Source organism: Sander lucioperca, chromosome 18 (genome assembly GCF_008315115.2).
Source record: "Sander lucioperca isolate FBNREF2018 chromosome 18, SLUC_FBN_1.2, whole genome shotgun sequence".
Classification (NCBI taxonomy): Eukaryota; Metazoa; Chordata; class Actinopteri; order Perciformes; family Percidae; genus Sander; species Sander lucioperca.
This window is the reverse complement of record NC_050190.1, coordinates 5,167,203-5,187,983: the sequence shown is the minus strand read 5'-3', so window position 1 is coordinate 5,187,983 and position 20,781 is coordinate 5,167,203. Positions and strand designations below refer to the sequence as shown.

Genomic DNA, 20,781 nt, shown 5'->3' with positions numbered 1-20,781 from the left:
CGGAAAATGTGTTCAGATTTATCAATATCAACAGCTCTTTCCAAAGCTGTTAATAAGTCAAACACAGCTCTAATCTGTTGTGTTATGTTGATATTTTTGGAGGTGGCTTTCCCTCTCAGGATCATGTTATAAATGATCTGATATAAACACTTTTATCACAGAGCTTCAAGACAACTGTAGTTTCCAGTGTCAAAACTCAAAATGCAATAACCGACATACACATGCACTGTCAACATGCATTTGGCATGCACATGCACACTGTATGATTTGACTGTTGACTTGCCAAACACAGGTGCAACTAATAACCTTAACAATGTATGCACTCCGTTTGATTTATTGTTATAAGCTCCACCTGTGCGCTGACTGCTGTAAGTCAACATTTCAGCTGTGAAAGAGACCTTTTGAGTTCCTAAAGAGTGTGTAGACACAATACCACAATGCCTTTAGAACAGAGATGAAATATTGGGCCTAACAATATCCAGGTGCACATGGCGCCACACAGAGTCAGAGTTTTTTTCTTTTTCTTTTACAAATGTATAAATAATGTAATAATGACCATGATGAATGGTGAATGACAACAGAAATCCAGCTGTGCCACATCCAACTGTATCCCCATGAGAGTGGGACATATAATGAGAAATGTTCCTTGCTGTAGTCTGAAGGCTGATTCTCACTTTGATACGCAAGAGCAGGAACAGAGGGCGCCCGGATAGCTCAGTTGGTAGAGCGGGTGCTCATATTTAGAGCTTTACTCCTCGACGCAGCGGGCCCGGGTTCGACTCCGACCTGCGGCCCTTTGCTGCATGTCATACCCCCCTCTCTCTCCCCTTTCATGTCTTCAGTTGTCCTATCAAAATAAAGGCTGAAAATGCCCAAAAAATAATCTTAAAAAAAAAAAAAAAAAGAGCAGGAACAGAACTGTTTTCATCTCTGCAATCCCAAGTCAGTGTGAGTATTCTCAGCACAGCACTGTTTATTTTTATTAAGGCCACCTCTAGTGGGCTAAATTTTTTTACAACGTTGGACCACAGTAAAATAAAGACACACAATATAAAATATCATAAACAGCATAATAGCTCTTTTAACCAGTTGTTTAAATTGTATCATGAAGGAGCGTTAACTTTTGAGCACTTACCTGTGCATTGTTTTGTTTTGTTTTGGGGAAACACACTCATTTCTGTTAAATATGTCTACATTGTTATCCTCAATATGATATCTCGATATCAGAGGAAGGTCAGGTTGTGTGAGCGTCACCAGGACTTCGTAATATTACAGGTTGACGACCTACCAGACGTTACTGATTTACTCTATGTCTTTCTCTTTGTCTCTCTCGCACACACTCACACACACCTGGGGGTCCTAGGGGTCCTGGTGGGGGGCCCCTACGATCTCTCTCCCATGTTGGAGAGATTGAGCCACTGTCTGAATGAGGACCTCCACTCCGCTCCATCTCTCCTTGGCCACCTGGGGGCTCCACTGGACCTCGAGACACTGAGGAGGAAAGACAGGGGGAAAAAAGGGAGGAAAGGAGAGATAATTGAAGATGTTGACAGAGAGAGAGAGTGAGAGAGAGAGAGAGAGAGAGAGAGGGGGGGGGGGAAGAGAAGCAGAACCCAGCGGCCAAAGACAAAATATCACTAAATAAGACCAGAAAGAGTGTGATTGCGAGACGGACAAAGAGAACGTGTCAGGATGAACTGATGAGATTTAGGACATACAATCACAATGCACAATTTTTCACAATAACTTTCCAGAGTGCTAACAGCATGCCAGCATACAGACCATGCTACTGCACATGTTTAAGCATATATAGCTGTTCATGCTACAGCCAGCTGGTCATCTCCAACATGCTGCGAGGGTTTATTGGGATGACTTTGTGAGACTGAATTAGCTAAAGTTCTAGTCCTATATGTAAAGTAAGATAAATATTTTGTCATTTCAATCAGCAAAACAGAAATACAGAAATTGGCTAATGAATAATAAAACAGGACACGGCTGTACTTGAGATAACTTGACTGAACTCGCAACTACAACACTAGAAGATATTAGGAGAGTGTTCTGAAAGGATATAAATAAAAATGAGGATTGTCGTGGTTTGTGTTTTTTGTGCACCATTCCAGGGGGTCTTATCTGGTTTGGTGGACAGCTGCAGCTCGTCTCTATATATATATATATATATATATATATGTAGATTGTGGCTTGCTGTGTGTGTGTATACCTCGTGGAGACAGTCTAGCAGGTGGTCCATCCATTAATGTAGGAGGAGAAAGAAAAGCTCTGGTTTCAGATGCAGGTCGACCCAGAGGAGATAGGCCGTATGGTGACCTTTCAGCTGAAGGGTTAAGGGTAGTTTGGTGAGTGCAAAGTCAAGGGAATCTGTGGCCTACTGCTTCCAGGCTGGGGTATATTAGCCACAAAATATGATGTTAGCTCAATAATGCATGCTTTGGTTTATAAGTGTGTGTGCTAACCTCTGAAAGGCAGCGGTCTAGCCAGGCTGTCCAAGGCGTAGGGATCGTTGTCGAGGGCGTCCAGTTTAAACTGTGTGTCTGTCAGCCTGTAAACAAACAAAAATATCTTTTTTCAAGTGAACATATGACAAAATATTTCTGGACCCAAGTATGTAATGTATACAGTATAGAAAAACTGTAATCGTTAAAATCATAAATGGAATTGTATCCAGTTTTAAGCCACATTTTTTATGATAGGATTTTTAGATCGTTTTTAACTACACGTTTGAACTAGATGAAGGATTTTAATCATCAGACACCTGGATCTGAAGTTAGTTAGCAAACGTTAACGGCAGCTCGGCTCGCAGCACCTCCGGGACGTCCTTTGTCCGCTCAAATAAACGTCAAATAAAGCCCCACTAGAGCGCTGCTTACTGTGCTCCAGGCTGCAACCCAACAAGCGCCTGGCCGCTTCGGAAAACCAAAACTTGTGCATATTAAATTGGGAAGCAATGATCGGATTTGAAACCAAATCCTCTAAAGGATTCCAAACGATTCCAATAAAGAAACGATTCTACTGGAATCGTAATTTTTGAAACGATTCCAAGTAGGAATCTGTTCTCGATGCCCAACCCTAATCCTAACCAGGAGAAGCTGACTGCAAGGGTGGTGAAGACAACTCCAGTGATCCAACACTACTTCACGACGTCACTGAACTCCGTCTTTTGTAATGGTTTTGATTGAGAGAACCCATAGTGGCGAGAAATGACATGTTGTGCGTTTAATTGCAGTTCAGTTGCTGTATGCTTACTTCTGTCTGAAGAGGCCGTTCTCTCTCCGGATGTCTGCTAGCTCTCTTTCTGCTGCTCGGGCTGCCAGCTGGAAAATCAAGCCAAGATCGGTAACATAACGTGACATGTACATAGATACAGACACAGTCAAGATCAGAGCAAATTAATGCACCGTTAAGATAAGTAATTAATGAATGAATACAGCACTTATAATATTATGGATTAAAAGACCAGAGTAGATGTGTGCTGCAGTGACAGATGGGTAATGTAATAACCCCCATAACCACACCAGCTGAGGTGTTTTTACTAACCCAGTTATTGTGAGCCTTCTTCTCATGTGCTGATATTTGAGTCTGGTAAGACTGTTTGGTTTTCTCCAGCTCCTCCTCCATCTCTCCTGCTCGTTGTCTGAAGAAAAAGGTGACGTACAGGTGAGACTCAACAGGCGTGTATGGGAGGGCTCACAAATGTCCCCTTGCATATTGCATACTGTCAATGTGTTTGGTGATACTTTGAGGGGAGCGGCTACCTATAGTTGCTGAGTTCTTCCATGGCCATAGTGATGTTTTTGTCGGCTTTATTTAACTTCTCTTCTTTCTGCATGCGCTCCTTCTCCTCCACTGTCAGCAGCCTGCAAACGCACACGTTCATTAAAATCCTGTACAACTATAGCTTTCAACTTCTCAATACACTTAGGCCGGCTACACACTGGATGCGTGGCGTGAGCGTGGCATTTCTGTTGCGTGGCGTTTTCTATGTCTTCGCACACCAGAAACGTGTCTGACGCGGCGCTGCTGCTGCTGCTGCTGCTAGCCTTGTCTGTACACATGTATGTTTCCCATTGATAAACTGCACTCAAGCAGTAGTATACTTCATGTTAAACATAAATATATACCGATTTGATTACAGCAAAGACGTTGGCGGTATTGACGGCAAAATACGCTACAGAATATTCCGTTCTGTATTGACAGGTGCAATATTAGAAAATCGATAATTATTTATTATTATTTTTTAAAATTACATTTATATCTGCATTTATGTCAAAACCTAAAGACTTTCAAACATCAAAATGTCATTTATGAAATGTATTTGTGTCAAAATGACATATAAACATCTTTTCGTATTCTATTTTGCCTGGAAACGCTTCCAACACGCTTGCGTGTCGCGTGAAAAATAGGCGTCGGCCCTATTTCTAGCATGCGCGCGTTTTTGCGCCTGAGACGTGCGTGTCACGCAGGCAGTGTGAAAGCTCTAACCTGTTAACATGGGAGCTGAAATAAAAACGGACACGCCACGCAGCTGACACTCTCACACCACGCAGCCAGTGTGAAGCCGGCCTTATCCTTGTGTCTATACCTGTGTAACTTAAGCTCATTCTCCTGGTACATTTCTGTCATAATCTGGAGTTTCTGTTGTAATTTTTGGACCTGTAAACGTGAAGAAAAGAAATGAACACAAAATCAAATTAATGTGGAATGACAATATAATAAAATATCACACTAACACATAGTTGAGGGCAGCTACCTGATCTGAGTACTGCTCAGTGTCCGACTGCAGAGATAATTTCTCATTATCCAGCTCCTCAATTCTCACTAGAGCAAAAAAACAAAAAGACACACTCAGATGTTGATATGTTTCACAGACTACATACATTATTATATCATTCAAAATATATCAAAAATATAATGGAAAGTATGTTGTTGCGTGTCATTGAGCATTTTTAAGTGGGTATATGGACATCCTGGAGCTTTCTTAGTGGGTATACTGCGTATACCTGCGTATCACGTAGACTACACCACTGTTATTATATAACCTCTGACTTGTTTGTTCTTTATCTGACATCTTAATACCAACCATGGTAAGAACACACCAGTGGACAGTTGACTCACCTTGCAGGTCTTCTTTAGCTTTGACTTCATCATTCAGTTTGGCAAACAATCTGTCTTTGTCTTCATCTACTGATTTGAGGTCTGCATTCAGCTACACGCAGATACAAAACAACATATCAGTAGGCATTCAGTAAAGTGTACAGGGATGTTTAATATATATATGAGTCTGGTTTTTAGCTCTCCAGAGAGTTTCGAAACATTTCGGTGTTCATTAACACTGTGTGCTTGTGTCCATTTAAGTCAAATACCTTAGCAGCATAGATAAGTTTCTGGACTTTCTGGAGATGGCCTTGTGTGTCCAAAACGTCTCCTCTTCCATTCTCCTCTCCTCTCCCTGCTGTACCATTGGACGCCTCCTGCCCCTCTCCTTCCCCATCTGCCTCTTCCTGCAGGTCTGAATCCCAAGCTTTCATGCTCAGCAGCCGATCTGTCAAGGACTGGAAACGGACACGTGTTTGGTGTCAAACTTATTTCTAACAACCCAAAGTAATGAAACTGAATCCATTAACTTAGGTTGATCTTTTAATCTTTTACATCGGTTTGCAGTGCACTCTTCTTATGTAGTAGTTCTGGAGATATCATTATTATTCAAAAATTCAAAGTATATTACAAATTGACTAGCTACAATATCTATGTATATTCTATATGTATGTTGTCATTTTTGAACAAGTATTTCCTTCTGGATTATTAAAGTTCTATCATATTTTATCTTAAACTATAATCAATAGCAGAACCAACCGTACCATTATACGCTCATCCTTGTTGGCCACGTCCTGCAGCATCCCCCTGTGGGCGACCTCACACCTGCTCATCTCCGCCTCCAACTCGCTTACTCTTTCTGCCCATCCCTCCACCTGCTGCCTCAACTGCAGAAAAAGAGACAGAAAGAGAGGACAAAGACATTCATTATGCCATGAACAGATCAGACTTTCAACAGTTTTGTGTAACGTTAAAAACCACGAATCTAGTACAGTATGTGATTGGACGGACTGAATGGAACAAACTGACTAATTAGTACTTTAAAGCTGTCATTTTAACCATGAAAAAGCAAAACCACCTCCCTTGCAACTGTGCACAGTAAAAGGCACGGTCACACACACGTGAATGCAGGTGAGTGACCATTGCCTGCTGAGGCGATACCGGCTGGTTAGACACAGCAAATAAAAAAAAAAAAAATCAACATTACACTACAGCCAAGAGGGTTCAACCACACACTGCTTTGTTATTGGTTGAGGGTGCGATTTGATGGTCAAAGTTCAACAAACTGCAATACGAAGATGTGAAATGTATGTGACTGTACTTTGTGCTGGAGCTTGTTGCAGGAAACAGTCAGCTGTTACACAAACTGCTGGGCAGTTCAGTGCTTGTTTTTCGTTTTTTTTTTACCCTCATAGTGTTTTAAAACTTTCTTGTGGCAGCGATAGAGGCAGTGATGGTTACTGTTTACTGTATAGGACTCTCAAACAGCCTCAAAAGTTTGATCGGCAGTTACATGATTTAACCACCGCAGCACACGTTGGGTTGCGTTTTTCCGAAAGTTGAATCCGTCCCATCTTTTTGCCACAGGCCGCTGCGTTTTTAGCAGCTAATTTCACCTGACCGCCTGATCTCTGTGTGTGTATGTGTTTGTGTGTACGGCATCCTACCTGAGCGTTGCTCTCCTGTAGCAGTGTGTTCTCCTCTCCAGCTGTTTCCAGATTCCTCTGTAGTCTGTCACTGTTCATATTGTACACTTTCAGAGTGGTTTGTGCCTAGAGACAAACAGGCAGCAATAATGTCATATGAAACACAGAGGGACAGAGCAGAGGATGAAACCATGATGCAGGAAAGAGGAGAGGACAGGAATGTGAAGGTACAAAGACAAGAGGTTAGGTAATGGCACCTGCTCTTCCTGTGACTGGAGGTCTTTGGTTTCTTCTTCAAATGTTTTCATGCTTTCTTCAAGCACTGCAATCTGGAAGGATAACCAAAAAAAGAATCCACTATATCAGTATCACAATAATGCAATGGATTCCTATTCCTAATCAAATCTGATTCTTAAATAAACAATTGTAGATGTGTGTGTGTGTGTGTGTGTGTGTGTGTGTGTGTGTGTGTGTGTGTGTGTGTGTGTGTGTGTGTGTTCCTACCCGCTTTTCTTGCTCTATCCTGTGTTCTCTCTGTTGGTCCAGTTGATCCTTTAGTTGTTCAAGATCCCTATCAAGCTCCCTTTTAGCATGTTCCAACTGTCTGGCTTTAACCTGGAGGAGCAAGAAAACAAGATGTGTTCAAGTGAGAGCAAAGGAGTGAGAGAGTGTGCAGTGAACATGAAGAGTCAGATCACAGCGTCAAAATATGATCCATCCTTATTCCAAATTTGGTGACGCAGTTCAGTTGTTTTTCCTTGTTACCGTAATAGCGGCTATAAGCGATATTTTTATAATAACGATGTATCGGGCGACAATATGCAAGATGCGACTGTCAGATGTGTTAAAAAGCAACCGTTTGCTAACAGGTTTGTTAGTCTCGCATTGCCAGACCCATCTCCACAGTGCTGTGTCAGCGCTGGAGTAAGCCCCATTTTCCACTGGGCGCGTCTGTGCTGCGTTCCGGCTGCGTTCCGGTTTTGTTCCGTCCTCTGACACGTGCCATACCACACCGGGAGCGTCTCAGAAGCGGAGCGTCTTGCTGCCCTACTCGCAGATTATATTGTCTCTACAAGTACTTTACAGAACAATCACGTGTTAATTAAGCTAGTATCTACCTTCCACTCCAAGCACTCCTGCAATTAAACTCCATGCCAAATCTTTTCTGGCATTGTCCTTATAAAAAGGGATTTGTGATGTCTGTTATGTTTTTCCACCTCCAAGATGAATCTCTCGTCGTCCGTGGTGTTGTAGAGGAGACATAAACAATATTGGGGGGTGTCTTTTGGTAAACTGACTGGATGCTCTCGCTGTTTTCACTTCCTGCCCGGCTGTCTGAACGGCCCGCGGCTTGTGTGAAAATAGACCTGGCGCGTATCTTTAGCAGAGCGGAGAGGAGAGCCGCATTACGCACGCTTATGGGTATGTGCCGTGGCGCAGCTGGTGTTATATCAAACATTGACTTGAATGGCTGCGATTGCTCGCGGGGCCCGCGGCGCCTTCGGACGCAGCGCAAACGTGCCCGGTGGAAAATAGGGGTAAGCCCCGGATGCAGCGATGGTGAGTTTTCAAAATAGATAGCGGAGATAGCAGAAGGGGAGGGACATCCTATCTCAGGCTTTATCCCAGCACTATGAGCCGGTGAACCAGACTATTGCAGGTTTAACCTAAATGACATCATCAGGCCAATTGGGGAAAAAGACTATGCATAAGTCTGTAGTTTAGCATTGGTTTTGATTTCCAAGTAGTTCGACATTTCTTAAGAGCCTTCTCCATAGCTGCCCCCTCCCTCTGGAACTCTATCCCCAATCAAATCTGAGACTGCACCAATCTGTCCATGTTCAAATCAAAACTCACTTTTTCAAAACATCTTTTAATGTGCGACTAATGTTGGGTGTTATATATTTTTAGTGAGCTGTTTTCTATGATCATTTCAACTTATGTAAAGTGTCTTTGAGAAAAGCGCTCTATACGTGAAATATTTTTATTATTATTAATCTCACTTTCATTATTTTTTTTCCTCTGCCTTACCTCAAGATGTTCTGTCTTTTGAGTTTGGGCCAAGACACCACTGTCCCTCAGTGAGCCTTCCAGGTCATCATACTGCAAATGAATGACATGACAAAATGCATTTCATCAGCATTTAAACTTATATTCATAAAAGTCTGCAATGACTTTGCAATGAGAGAGTTTCTGTTTTTGATCGCGCCTCATACAACATGCGTAAGACTCTGCATCTTCTAATTCCGACATTTTTTCATGCCATGGACATTAAAACATATTATATGAATTTGACCTCAGTTGAAAACACCCAGTGTTGTGTGTCAGACAGGCTCTGACTCTAGTCAGTAGTCAGTCAGCATTAGCACCAGTACCAACCTCTTGTTGACATTTGCTGAGAGTCTCAAGGACTTTACACTTCTCATCCAGCAGCTGCGCAACCTGCTCAGCCATCCGCCGCTCTTTACCTGAAAACAGTGAACACAAAGCATATAAAAACATTGAAATTATTTTTCAGTTTTTTTCTAATAGGTATATATATATATATATATATATATATATATAAATAATATACAGTGGCCAGAGATAGAGGTTAAATTGGCAGTGATTAGCGATGTATTAGTTTAATTCCTGTGAAGTCATAATAATGTGATATTAAGGAGTAAGTAGTGAGAACTTACCTCGATACATTCTGCTTTTGACCTGTGAAGAAATAAAAAGAAAACAATGATGAAGTAGCAAAGGGATTAATCAGTTGATAAGGAACAAGTGTGGTCTCATTGTTTCTACCAACAGTACCGCAACAAATTCATATATTGTACCATTTCAAATCTTTGCAATGTTGATGTGTATGTACATGGCTGGGTACTCACAGAGCTATAACATCTACAGGTGAACAACAGCATTGTCACCAGCCCCACCACACTGGTGATGATGACTGGTTCCCATGGCACCCCATACAGGTCTGGCCCGGGTCTGATGTCATCAGGTAGTGTTGATACAACCTGAAGGAAGAGGAAACGCTCTGTTTATTTTAGGAGTTGGGTTTAATAGACATCTTTAAAAAAGAGATGTGTGATTGTACGTCTGGGAACAACATTTGATTCACTCCATTTAACTTAGTGGATTGTATACAATGGAATACTTATTGTGGACATAAGGATCAGCTTCTTAGTGCTGCAGGACTGCCCTGCCAACTAGTTCAATGCAATTAAACATTAGAGATGGTTCCATGCAGCACGGCAGTCAGAGACCCACAAAACAGCTGTTGCTTCAGTAGGTAGGGTTATGCTTCTTTCTTAACATTTATAAAAGGACCCAAACATTGGCTTATTTCATCTTTAAGTAATTCTAATGTTCTTACAGCTGACCACAGAATGTATTAGTTGGTATTGCAAGTAGTTAGCCTTGACTACTCAGCCTTAAAGGTTCACTACACAGCTGTAGTAGATAGCAGTAGCGTAGCTGGTTGTCTGCTACAGGGAAAATAACAAAAAAACTCTGCCATATTTTACCTAAAAGATAAGAAACAGCAAGAAAGCACAACGACACTTGATCAGACATACTAACTCTACTATCAATTAGCTAGGTTAGTATTACTAGATAACGTTAACTCTGTGAATTATTACAAACACGTCTAAAAAAGCGACTTGACAGCTGGTGAACAGCCCTGGCGCGACACACATGCAGTCAGACGTGAGCTGTACACATCCAAACATGTATTCAGCAATAATACTGAGCTGTTTTCGATAGCTTGACAATCCGTTACGTTATGCCAGCAGTGTCGGCTAACGTTAGTTAGAAAATGCTAATGAAACCTGCCACATAACGTACATCCTTCACTTTCTCCACGGCGATACTGTAGTAAGCCTCTGCCGTCGCCTGAAAGTCGACCACTTTGCTGGCCGACTGGTCGCTTGCCGTATGTTCCGCCATTTCCGAATTATCTCATTTGGTTATTATTTTAGTGATATCTGTCATTTAAAGAGCTGACATTAGGAACAGAAAGTGGAGCCATCAACCGGGCTAGCGGCGATTTCACATCCTGTACACAACACTGACGCTCAAGAGTGGACCACGTCACGTTGCACGTCGTAGGGGTGGGGGAGATATTGGATTCTCTCTTCAAACTCCTCGTCTAGATTCAACTAGAGTGGCATTGCATTAAACGATGTCAATAAGTAAATTAAAATATATTTGAAAAATTAATTAATACAAATACATTGATTTGAGGCACTCACAAGCTCCTTTAGATATTATTTGACCCCCGCCGGTGTAAATGGTTCACTCGCAACGTCACCAATTGTAAAATGCCACACTGGCACATCGGAGCACTTTTAAAGTAACACCAAAAATAGCAGGTGTCAGTAATGGAGAATTCTAAATGTCGTCTTTGATAATATCCCCAATAACTAGTATTATTATTTCTTAACACATCACGTTTTTACACAAAAGCCATCTTTCAAGCAGTTTACTACCACCATGTATCACCTGTGTTACGTTACGGCTGCAAGGGCTGCAGGGTAATAAAGCTGGTCTTAGTAGGACATAGGTTAAGACTTGACTCGGTCACCAAATGTTTCAAAAGGTACTCACCGACATGGCCTCATTTTCGTCCATTTGAAACTAGAGAATCATTACCCCTCTCAAAACATTTCAAAAGGTATGCCTTCAGGCCAGGTGGGTGGGTTGCCAGCTGGCTGAACATTAGTAATAGACCCAGCAGCACTAAGGAATGTGAGTGATGATGACGGAGCCAAGCCAGCTTGACAGCTGAGACGTCGAGGCAAAGCTAAATGTCAGATCAACAAGTTCAGTGTCTTAAAGAACCAGACCTCACAGTTTGTGGTTTGTTGACACTTTTAAAATACAGCTGTATGGACCTCTGAAGATGTGCCAGAGGGGCCCAAAGATGCCCTATCAGAATGATCAAAACTATACATGAGATTATGAACCTTTAAATTACCTGACACAATATGTTCAAACTGGGTCAGGCAACATTTCAAACAAAATGCACGCTGCTTTAACCTTAGTCACAATGTCTCCTAAACAATACTGCAAGGCAATGAAAAAATAATAAAAACACTGTTAAAAAAAAAACTTTTACATTTTACATTTGACCCTCTTCACCTGAGAAAAGGTTGGTTGTTTTAGATTGTTTAAGAAAAGTGCTCCAGTTATTTTCTGTTGGGATTGAATTCCTTATGTTATTAAATGAACAAACCTGAAAGGTAATGATCTAAATGTGTTGTAGCTGTGTATTTGGACGTCGAATCACAAACAAATTGCTTCAACCGTTACGTGATCATTTTGCCTACATTCGGCTTTCATGGATTTCAATCTGCAGATACACGTTTATGTTTTTATGTTGATTTTCTGTTACATGTTTGTGTTGTGAAGCAACAGATTGCAGCACTATGCCTAAGAGAAATTTCCCCTCGGGGACAGTAAAGTGTATTCTATTCTATTTTATTCTACTTCTTACCTGTTCAGTAAGCCATATGAGGAGCTCTCTCACTGCACAAACATGAGTGGTTGCATCGTCAGCGATCTGATGAACAAAGTCCAGAATTTGATTTATTACCCCTGGAATTAGAGTCACAAACATAATGGAATTAAAATGTAAGCTTTCCACCTTTGTCACAATGATATATTATTAGAAATCAACCCAACGTTTTTTTTATTTTTTTATCTATGTATAATATACTAGTGTAAAACAAAAACTGCCAAGTAATGTTTTGGTCATGTCATAATGTTCCAGGTTGTGTGTATCGCAGGAATGAGGATGCAGCAGGCCGAGTAGCCCTCCTTCTCATATCTTACTGCTTAATATCTTTGAATCATCTTTTAATCCTTCTTGATTAAGGGATACTTGTGTCATCCATACCTTCCAGGGACTGTGGTGATCCTGGCTGAATGTGAGGATGGGACTCAGGGGACACTCTCTCTCCTCCACTTCTTTTTCCCTTCTCTTCTTTTGTCTTATCCTCAGTCACCTTCTCTTTTCCTGCGCCTCCACTCAGTCGTCCCTCTGTCTCTCCATCCAGTCCCATCCGTTCATCTCTTGGAGTGTGGTTATCCAGGCGTACAGAAGGATCTTCCTCGGTGGCCGTTTCCTTATCTTTACTGTGAGTCGAACAGGATTCACCAACACAGCTGGCCTCAGCTGCATTTAACAGGGAAACACATGCACTCTGATTGGCATCACTGCAAGTCAAACCCATACTAAAATTACAATATCAAAGTAACTTAAAGCATCACTCATATCAGCCACGATATCTGAGGCCATGTAGACATTAAAATACTTTGATGGTTTGTGTTACTGTTGTCTGATTCACCTGTGTTGAAAGTCTCTCTCACTCTCGCCAACAGCATTTCTAGCTTCTGAAGTGCGATGAGCGTTGTGGTCTTTTCTTTGTCCTCCTGTGGTGCATCCGTGAGCCTCATGCTAGGAGCGACCAGCGTCTCCCTGTGATAACGCAGAAGTCTTTCTATATCCAACAATATCGATTCGTCATTATCGGGGTCATCGGTCGTGGTTTCTGAGCTTCCTAAAACGTAATCCAAAAACTGCAGCTTGTGACGTCCAAAGAGCTCCATCATAATGGTCGTCTCATCTGCGCTCATGTAGATGAGAAGGTTCTTGTAATGTTTGGTGAGGGTTTTGGTTTGGATGGGGCTTTCTGTGGGATGAGAACGGGTTGGCGTCAGGGAAGGAGATGACGTCTGGGTCTCTGTAAAGAGAGGCTGCAGCTGCTGTTGTGACAAGGTGATGGGAGAGTCTGTGTGCAAATCTTGCATGTAAACCTGACTGGAATCAGTGGTTGAATCCCGTTCTTGTTCGGGAGGGAGAGAGGCTTGCGCCTCGGATGTCTCACCTGTGTTAGGATCCAAACTTGGGGTAGATTCTGGGGGTGCCGTAGTTTCGGCGACAGGCGTTTGGCTAAAAAAGCTAAAGGCGTTTTTGAAAAGGCCGAATGCTCCTCCACTTCCAGTCTCTGCTGCTCCTTTATTGTGACCGTCAGACAGATGTGAAGAACCGGATGCATGTTGAGCAGTTTGTTCAGATATCGCAGCCTGGCTTTCAACAGGGTCACTGGACGAAACTGAAATCTCCATTTCTTCCTCTGTCCTCAATACAGTACCACCTGTACTCAGACCTCTGCCCTCATTCACCCTTACATCATCATGCTTCACATTGATCTCCCTCTCTTCCCTGTCAGTGTCCTCCACTGTGTCTATCATATAATCAGAGTGTATTTGCTCAGTTTCCTTCTCAGTGGAAATCCCTTCGCTGCTGGTTTCAGTGTCTTCAGACTTAGTTTTATCTCCCTGACGGAGCACATTGTCGTCAGAAAGCTCAGTGTTGTCTGCCTCACTGGGATATAATTGATCATCTTCTTTGTTCTCAGCTGTCTGGCTAAGTGAAAGTTGATCAGGAAGGCTGTTTTGGCCACTCTCCCCTGAATGTAGCAGATCATTGTTTTTCTGCTCAACCTGCTCTTCTCTCCCCTCGTCGGCCTTCGCAACATCAACTTTTTTTTCTTCCTCCTCCTGTGTTACATCCTCATCTCTCTCCGTGTCATCAACTGGTACCATCTGACTCACTCCTGTCCTATCTGCTAATATTTGATCATTGTCTGCCACTGGGTTTTGCTTTCCTGTCTCCTTTGTCCCTTCATCTATTGAGCTCAACTTATTTGCAGAATCATTTCCATCTCTGACCCCCACAAACTTGTCTCCGCTAGCTTGAGGACAAAGCTCATTTGAACATTTATGACTCCCTTCTTTCCCTATGTTCCTCCTCTCGCCCTCCAAATTCCCCGTCTCCTGCTTTTCCTTAACCTCCTCCTGTTTCTTGTTTTCTCCCTCTCTCTTCTCTTCGTCCATGTGTGGGTTTTCGGTCTGTCTCTCGTGAGTCTTTGTGGACATTTCGGAGAACACAGAGCTGTTTTCACCGCGTGTCTCTTCTCCGTTGCTCTCTGACTCTGGGCTTTCAGTAGCTTTCTGAGTGTGAGATAAAGAGTGCATGCTGTTTTCCATTAATACCTCCACATTAGACTGTACTTGTTTTTCTTCACCCTCTTTCTTCTCTTGTTCCTTTACTCTCTCAACCTCCTTTAACTCTTCCCTTTTCTCCTCTTCTTTGAACTCTCCTATCTCCTGCTGCTTCTCCTCTTCTTTTAACTCTTCCTGCTTCTTCCCCTCTTTTATCTCCACCTTCTTCTCCTCTTCATTTAACTCTTCTTCCTCCCCCTGCTTTCCCTCTTCCTCCTCCTGGTTGTCCTCTTCTTTTATCTCCTCCACCTTCTCCTGTTTCTTCTTTTCTTTTAACTTGTCCGCCTCCTGTTTCCCCTCTTCCTTTATCTCCTTTACTTCCTGTTTCCCCTCTTCCTTTATCTCCTTTACTTCCTGTTTCCCCTCTTCCTTTATCTCCTTCACTTCTTCCTGTTTCCCCTCTTCCTTTATCTTCTTCACGTCCTGCTGTTTCTCCTCTTTCTTTAACTCTTCTATCCCCCCCAGCTTTTCCTCTTCCTTTATCTCCTTTACTTCCTGTTTCCCCTCTTCCTTTATCTCCTTTACTTCCTGTTTCCCCTCTTCCTTTATCTCCTTCACTTCTTGCTGTTTCCCTTCTTCCTTTATTTTCTTTACTTCCTGTTTCCCTTCTTCCTTTATCTCCTTCACTTCTTGTTGTTTCCCCTCTTCCTTTATCTCCTTCACTTCCTGTTTCCCCTCTTCCTTTGTCTCCTTTACTTCCTGTTTCCCCTCTTCCTTTATCTCCTTCACTTCTTCCTGTTTCCCCTCTTCCTTTATCTCCTTCACTTCTTCCTGTTTCCCCTCTTCCTTTATCTTCTTCATGTCCTGCTGTTTCTCCTCTTTCTTTAACTCTTCTATCCCCCCCAGCTTTTCCTCTTCCTTTATCTCCTTTACTTCCTGTTTACCCTCTTCCTTTGTCTCCTTTACTTCCTGTTTCCCCTCTTCCTTTGTCTCCTTTACTTCCTGTTTCCCCTCTTCCTTTATCTCCTTTACTTCCTGTTTCCCCTCTTCCTTTATCTCCTTCACTTCTTGCTGTTTCCCTTCTTCCTTTATTTTCTTCACTTCCTGTTTCCCTTCTTCCTTTATCTCCTTCACTTCTTGTTGTTTCCCCTCTTCCTTTATCTCCTTCACTTCCTGTTTCCCCTCTTCCTTTGTCTCCTTTACTTCCTGTTTCCCCTCTTCCTTTATCTCCTTCACTTCTTCCTGTTTCCCCTCTTCCTTTATCTCCTTCACTTCTTCCTGTTTCCCCTCTTCCTTTATCTTCTTCATGTCCTGCTGTTTCTCCTCTTTCTTTAACTCTTCTATCCCCCCCAGCTTTTCCTCTTCCTTTATCTCCTTTACTTCCTGTTTACCCTCTTCCTTTGTCTCCTTTACTTCCTGTTTCCCCTCTTCCTTTGTCTCCTTTACTTCCTGTTTCCCCTCTTCCTTTATCTCCTTCACTTCTTGTTGTTTCCCCTCTTCCTTTATCTCCTTCACTTCCTGTTTCCCCTCTTCCTTTATCTCCTTCACTTCCTGTTTCCCCTCTTCCTTTGTCTCCTTTACTTCCTGTTTCCCCTCTTCCTTTATCTCCTTGACTTCTTGCTGTTTCCCCTCTTCCTTTATCTCCTTTACTGCCTGTTTCCCTTCTTCCTTTATCTCCTTTACTTCCTGTTTCCCCTCTTCCTTTATCTCCTTTACTTCCTGTTTCCCCTCTTCCTTTATCTCCTTTACTTCCTGTTTCCCTTCTTCCTTTATCTCCTTCACTTCTTGCTGTTTCCCCTCTTCCTTTATTTCCTTCACTTCTTGCTGTTTCCCCTCTTCATTTATCTCCTTTACTTCCTGTTTCCCCTCTTCCTTTATCTCCTTCACTTCTTGCTGTTTCTCCTCTTCCTTTAACTCTTCTATCCCCCCCAGCTTTTCCTCTTCCTTTGACTCCTCCACTTCCTCAGTCTCAGTCTCTGTTTCAGAGCCTTTAGCTGACTTGAGACCACTTTCATTCAATATGTATTTCTGAAACTCTGTTGTCTCAGTTTGAACTGGCTGGAGGTTGTTTTCACCGTCTGTCTCAGTTTCTTCTACAGTCTCCTTCAGCTCGTGTGCATCACCATCACTTTGTGTTTCCCCCTGTTGCATATCTGGAGACACAGAGTCCTGGTCTGCATTGTTTTCCATCTGTCTTGTGCTCTCACTAGTGGAAAATGTTCTTCTGTCCTCCTCTGAGGCATTGTCATACATAGTTTCAGTACTTCTATTAGTAGAATGAGCTGAACCAAACTCCTGAGAGATGCCCTCCTCTCCTAACTCACCCTGATGTGTCTCTCTTTCTGTGTTATTGTCATTCATAGCTAGTGAATCGGAATGATCAACGTCGGTTTCTACACTGTGAGCTGGTAAAGTGTTATCCTCATCAGAGGTGGGTTCATTTCTCTCCTCGGCTGTGCCTGGTGATAAGAAAGAAGGCTGACTCTTTCCACTGCTTTCTCCTGCTCCGCCGCTGACCCGACTTTCTTCTGCTGAGTCATCAGTCGGAGTCGTGGAAACTTCTCGGTGAAGTACATCTGTTTCTGCATTATTCCCTTCACCTTCATGGCCATCCCTACCAGCACCAGTAACAGACGTATCGGTGGATTCTTCTGTGTTGTCGAACTGATCTGGGATCTCGGGCCCTTCCCCAACCACGTCCTCTGTGTTGTTCTTCTCATCCTCGCCTACAGATTGTCCAGTGGAGTTTAGATTTAAATCCACAAAACTCAAGTCAGGCCCTAAATTGATGTCAGATTGGGTCAACAAATCTTGATCAGTGCCGCTTGCAGTTTTACTTTCTTCTTCTCCTGGCTCTCTGTTATTATCCTCACCCTCAATAGCTATTGATTTGGGCATCTGATGATCTTTACCCTCCATACGCTCCATGGTCTGAGGAGCAATATCTTTTTCATCTACCTTCGATGCTGCATCTGTAGGTAGGACACTATCCTTGCTGCTGTCTGAAGTACCTATATCGTTATGATTACTGTCAGCATTGACTCTCTCTCTCATCTCTGATGGGGCATTTTGATCCTTTGGAGTTTCTCCCACCTTTGACTCATTGGTAGTTTCTTTCCTTACCTCCTCTGTCAGTACGGGTTGTAATTGACTAGTATTCACATTCTCTGAGCCTGTTGGTTGTTCCGAGGTTTTGTCCTCTTCTGTCTCCTTAAAATCGCTTCCTGTACTCTCATCAACTTCACTCTTGTCTTTCCCGAAGCCTAAAATGTCCCTGAACCCTATATCCAACCAAGAACCAGACGCTGGCTGTTCTTCCTCCTCCTGGATTGTCTCCTTGGTCTCTATTTCAGGTGTTGTCTCATGCCCTGACTCCTGATTGGTCAGGCCAAACCCCAGCGTGCTTGACAGCCCGTTACCTAGCCAACCCAATGTCCCCATCTCTTTCTTCTCCTCTTCATGTAATTGGCTGCCTTCTAGGTCCAGAGACATCCTTCTACTCCTGAATGTCTCTGCTGGTTCTTCATCATCTTCTCGTTCTTCAGTTTGCTCTTCTTTTGCAGGATGATCTGTTTTTTTCTCTCCTCCAAAGCCAAGCCACCCAGTCATGGTTGAAGTGAAAGAATCAGCAGTTCCTCTGTCTTCCTCTTCCTCAGGTTTTCCTTCTCCTCCAAACCCCAGCCATCCTGTCACTGAAGAAGCGACAGAAGCTTCGGCCTGCATCTCTTTTCTCTCATCTTTTTTCTCTCCCTCAGCCAAATTGCCAGCTTCTTCCTCTTTAGCCAGACCTAACCATCCTGTCACGGAAGAACCGAGCCAGGAAGAGGGGGCAGACCCACCTTGTTCGTTCAGAGCCGCAGGAGTCTCCCGTGCTTCCTCGTGAGTCCCGACAGCAGCATCCCTAGCATTTTTGTTTTCCGCCTCTTCTGTCGATGTGCCGTCAACGTCCTGTGCTGGAACTGGAGATTCTGTAGAGGGATCTTCAGATGTTGAAGGACTTTCAGCATTTGTGGCAACGGTGTGTGGAGTGGTTTGGGTGATTTCTGACTCCTGGTTTTGGATTTTCGGATCATCATCATCATCACTGTCCAGATGACTAGAGTCAATTGGATAACCAAACTCATCCATACAAAAGAAATCAGATTTCTGAATGAAGAGAAGAAAGGAGGGCACTTCAGGAATAAGGCATTGCTTTTGTACAGATTCAGCAACTACTACTACTAATTTAGGAGTAAATATTATACTAGATACCAGTTTACTAACTGATTATTATATTTCTTTACAATCAACTGCTATAATTATTATAAAAGAGTATGTTTTGTTCAAAGCTGCTAATCTGAAGAGCTATGGAAATCAAAGTCTTTTTTACCTGTGTTTCCACTACTTTCTCCACAGCAGCATAAACCTGCTCTTCTTGCACTGCATCCTTTGGGAAATAGCCAAACTGTTTGTCAATCTGGAATCAAAAGGAAGCAGAAGAGCCGTCACAGTTCTGTAAAGCCACTGCAGCATTGTGAAAGAATGGAAGGAAGGAGCATTGTGTATTTAGGTGTACATTTGTTTCAATTATTCCACAGTACTAAAAAAAAAAAGGTACATTTGATATTGATTTAGTCTTTGCTTAAGCCAAAAGCCACTCAAAGTAGCCGAGTTTGGAGCATTAATCGAATCACCAAGGTTCACAAATCACCACAAGTAATGATATAGCGTGGGCCATTATTTTAACAAAATAATGTTCATCTTAATAAATAAATAAATGTTGTCTCTGAAAAGCAGAGTAGTTCATATACAGTGAATAAAGTGATTACCAAAATAAAAGACACACAGGTAGTAGTGATGTTGGGTCAGCACATTCATATGTCAATCATTCTGTCATTCTGTGTTAATGCACAACTATATCATTATATTTAAATGAACTGGAGTGCTCTCACAGACGTTTGTGTTTATTAGGTACAGTGTTACCATGACTTAGCCAATCAGTGCTGAGAACCTAAACCATCTGTATTATAATCTTGACTAATCTCTTCAACCAAGAACCTGATGTGAGGGACTTGAGTAGTTTTTTTCATTACATTCTGCTTTAAAGAGAGAGAGGGGGGGGGGGTAGATGGAGATATCAGACTCACACTGCCTGCCCACAGGTCTTCCCTCTTTCCTGACAGTTTGTGGTAAACAAAGATGGTGTCTCCCTGTCTGAAGCTCAGGAAACGGCAGTCCTTACCACGGTGGTCCCTGATAGCCTGCACTCTGCTCATCAGGCCTACACACATACACACACACACACACACACACACACACACACACACACACACACACACACACACACACACACACACACACACACACACACACACGCACACACACACGCACACACGCACATACAATATAGTATGAATGAAAACAGGGAAAAAAAACTGATCATCAAAAAGAAAGCTTTGAAAACATAGGCATACTAAATCATATAAGCTACAATCTAAATGTAGGCCTATATATCATAAATTAGAATGATATATTCGTAGTTTAAAACTTACTTTCACACTCAGAATCTCCACAGATCTTGTAGTCAGACAACAATCCCAAATTTAAGTGAGGTAAAATTACAAAAACCATGCCTGTACTCCACAGGATTGTGTAAACCCGTGACACAGCCATTCTTGTTGTTTTAACAGGAGTGTATGGAGAGAAAATGTTCATAAGTTAGGCCTATTCCAAAAAGAACTCCAGCCAGCTGTGCTGGCGAGTGGACATTGCCTCTAAGCTGTTGCTGTCATGAAGACTCAATGGTAAATGAGAGAGCTGAGATAAGATATAAGGCTACCGTGAGGATAATCATTAACATCCAAGAGCTGCTCGCAATAGGCTACATTATCATGGTCACTGGTCAAAGGTTTTTAGTTCATTTATTTTATTATAGATCAATATTAGAGATGAGCTTCTATAATTTACCAGCTTATACAATTTACATTTCACGGGAATAAACAAACAAACATGGCAACAGATCATTGTTTTGACAGGCTACATCTTTGAC

General features: G+C 42.4%; 1 protein-coding gene across 10 annotated transcripts in view; it reads right to left on the bottom strand.

The window, feature by feature from the left end:
- ctage5 (CTAGE family, member 5) overlaps positions 1–20,744 on the bottom strand; it is a 26,262-nt gene extending 5,518 nt beyond the window's left edge. For 2 of the 10 annotated variants that reach the window (XR_004108788.2, XR_004108789.2), the window contains exons 1-24: positions 20,285–20,727; positions 19,880–20,013; positions 19,123–19,209; positions 13,094–18,899; positions 12,643–12,921; positions 12,241–12,341; positions 9,629–9,760; positions 9,437–9,458; positions 9,135–9,223; positions 8,787–8,858; positions 7,260–7,370; positions 7,013–7,084; positions 6,777–6,881; positions 5,874–5,996; positions 5,379–5,567; positions 5,131–5,221; positions 4,766–4,833; positions 4,598–4,668; positions 3,771–3,872; positions 3,553–3,649; positions 3,262–3,329; positions 2,472–2,557; positions 2,219–2,332; positions 1,351–1,491 (exon numbers count right to left, since the gene is read on the bottom strand). Coding sequence is in view for 8 of the 10 variants with exons in the window: in XM_035994636.1 (XP_035850529.1) it covers positions 1,351–1,491; positions 2,219–2,332; positions 2,472–2,557; positions 3,262–3,329; positions 3,553–3,649; positions 3,771–3,872; positions 4,598–4,668; positions 4,766–4,833; positions 5,131–5,221; positions 5,379–5,567; positions 5,874–5,996; positions 6,777–6,881; positions 7,013–7,084; positions 7,260–7,370; positions 8,787–8,858; positions 9,135–9,223; positions 9,437–9,458; positions 9,629–9,760; positions 12,241–12,341; positions 12,643–12,921; positions 13,094–18,899; positions 19,123–19,209; positions 19,880–20,013; positions 20,285–20,447 (8,323 nt within the window). In the remaining 2 variants the exon portion in view is untranslated. Of the gene's footprint in view, positions 1–1,350; positions 1,492–2,218; positions 2,333–2,471; positions 2,558–3,261; positions 3,330–3,552; positions 3,650–3,770; positions 3,873–4,597; positions 4,669–4,765; positions 4,834–5,130; positions 5,222–5,378; positions 5,568–5,873; positions 5,997–6,776; positions 6,882–7,012; positions 7,085–7,259; positions 7,371–8,786; positions 8,859–9,134; positions 9,224–9,436; positions 9,459–9,628; positions 9,761–12,240; positions 12,342–12,642; positions 12,922–13,093; positions 18,900–19,122; positions 19,210–19,879; positions 20,014–20,284 lie in introns of all 10 variants that reach the window. The other 8 variants (XM_031321226.2, XM_035994637.1, XM_031321229.2 and 5 more) reach the window with 8 other exon arrangements.
- Between the last annotated feature and the right edge of the window lie 37 nt (positions 20,745–20,781).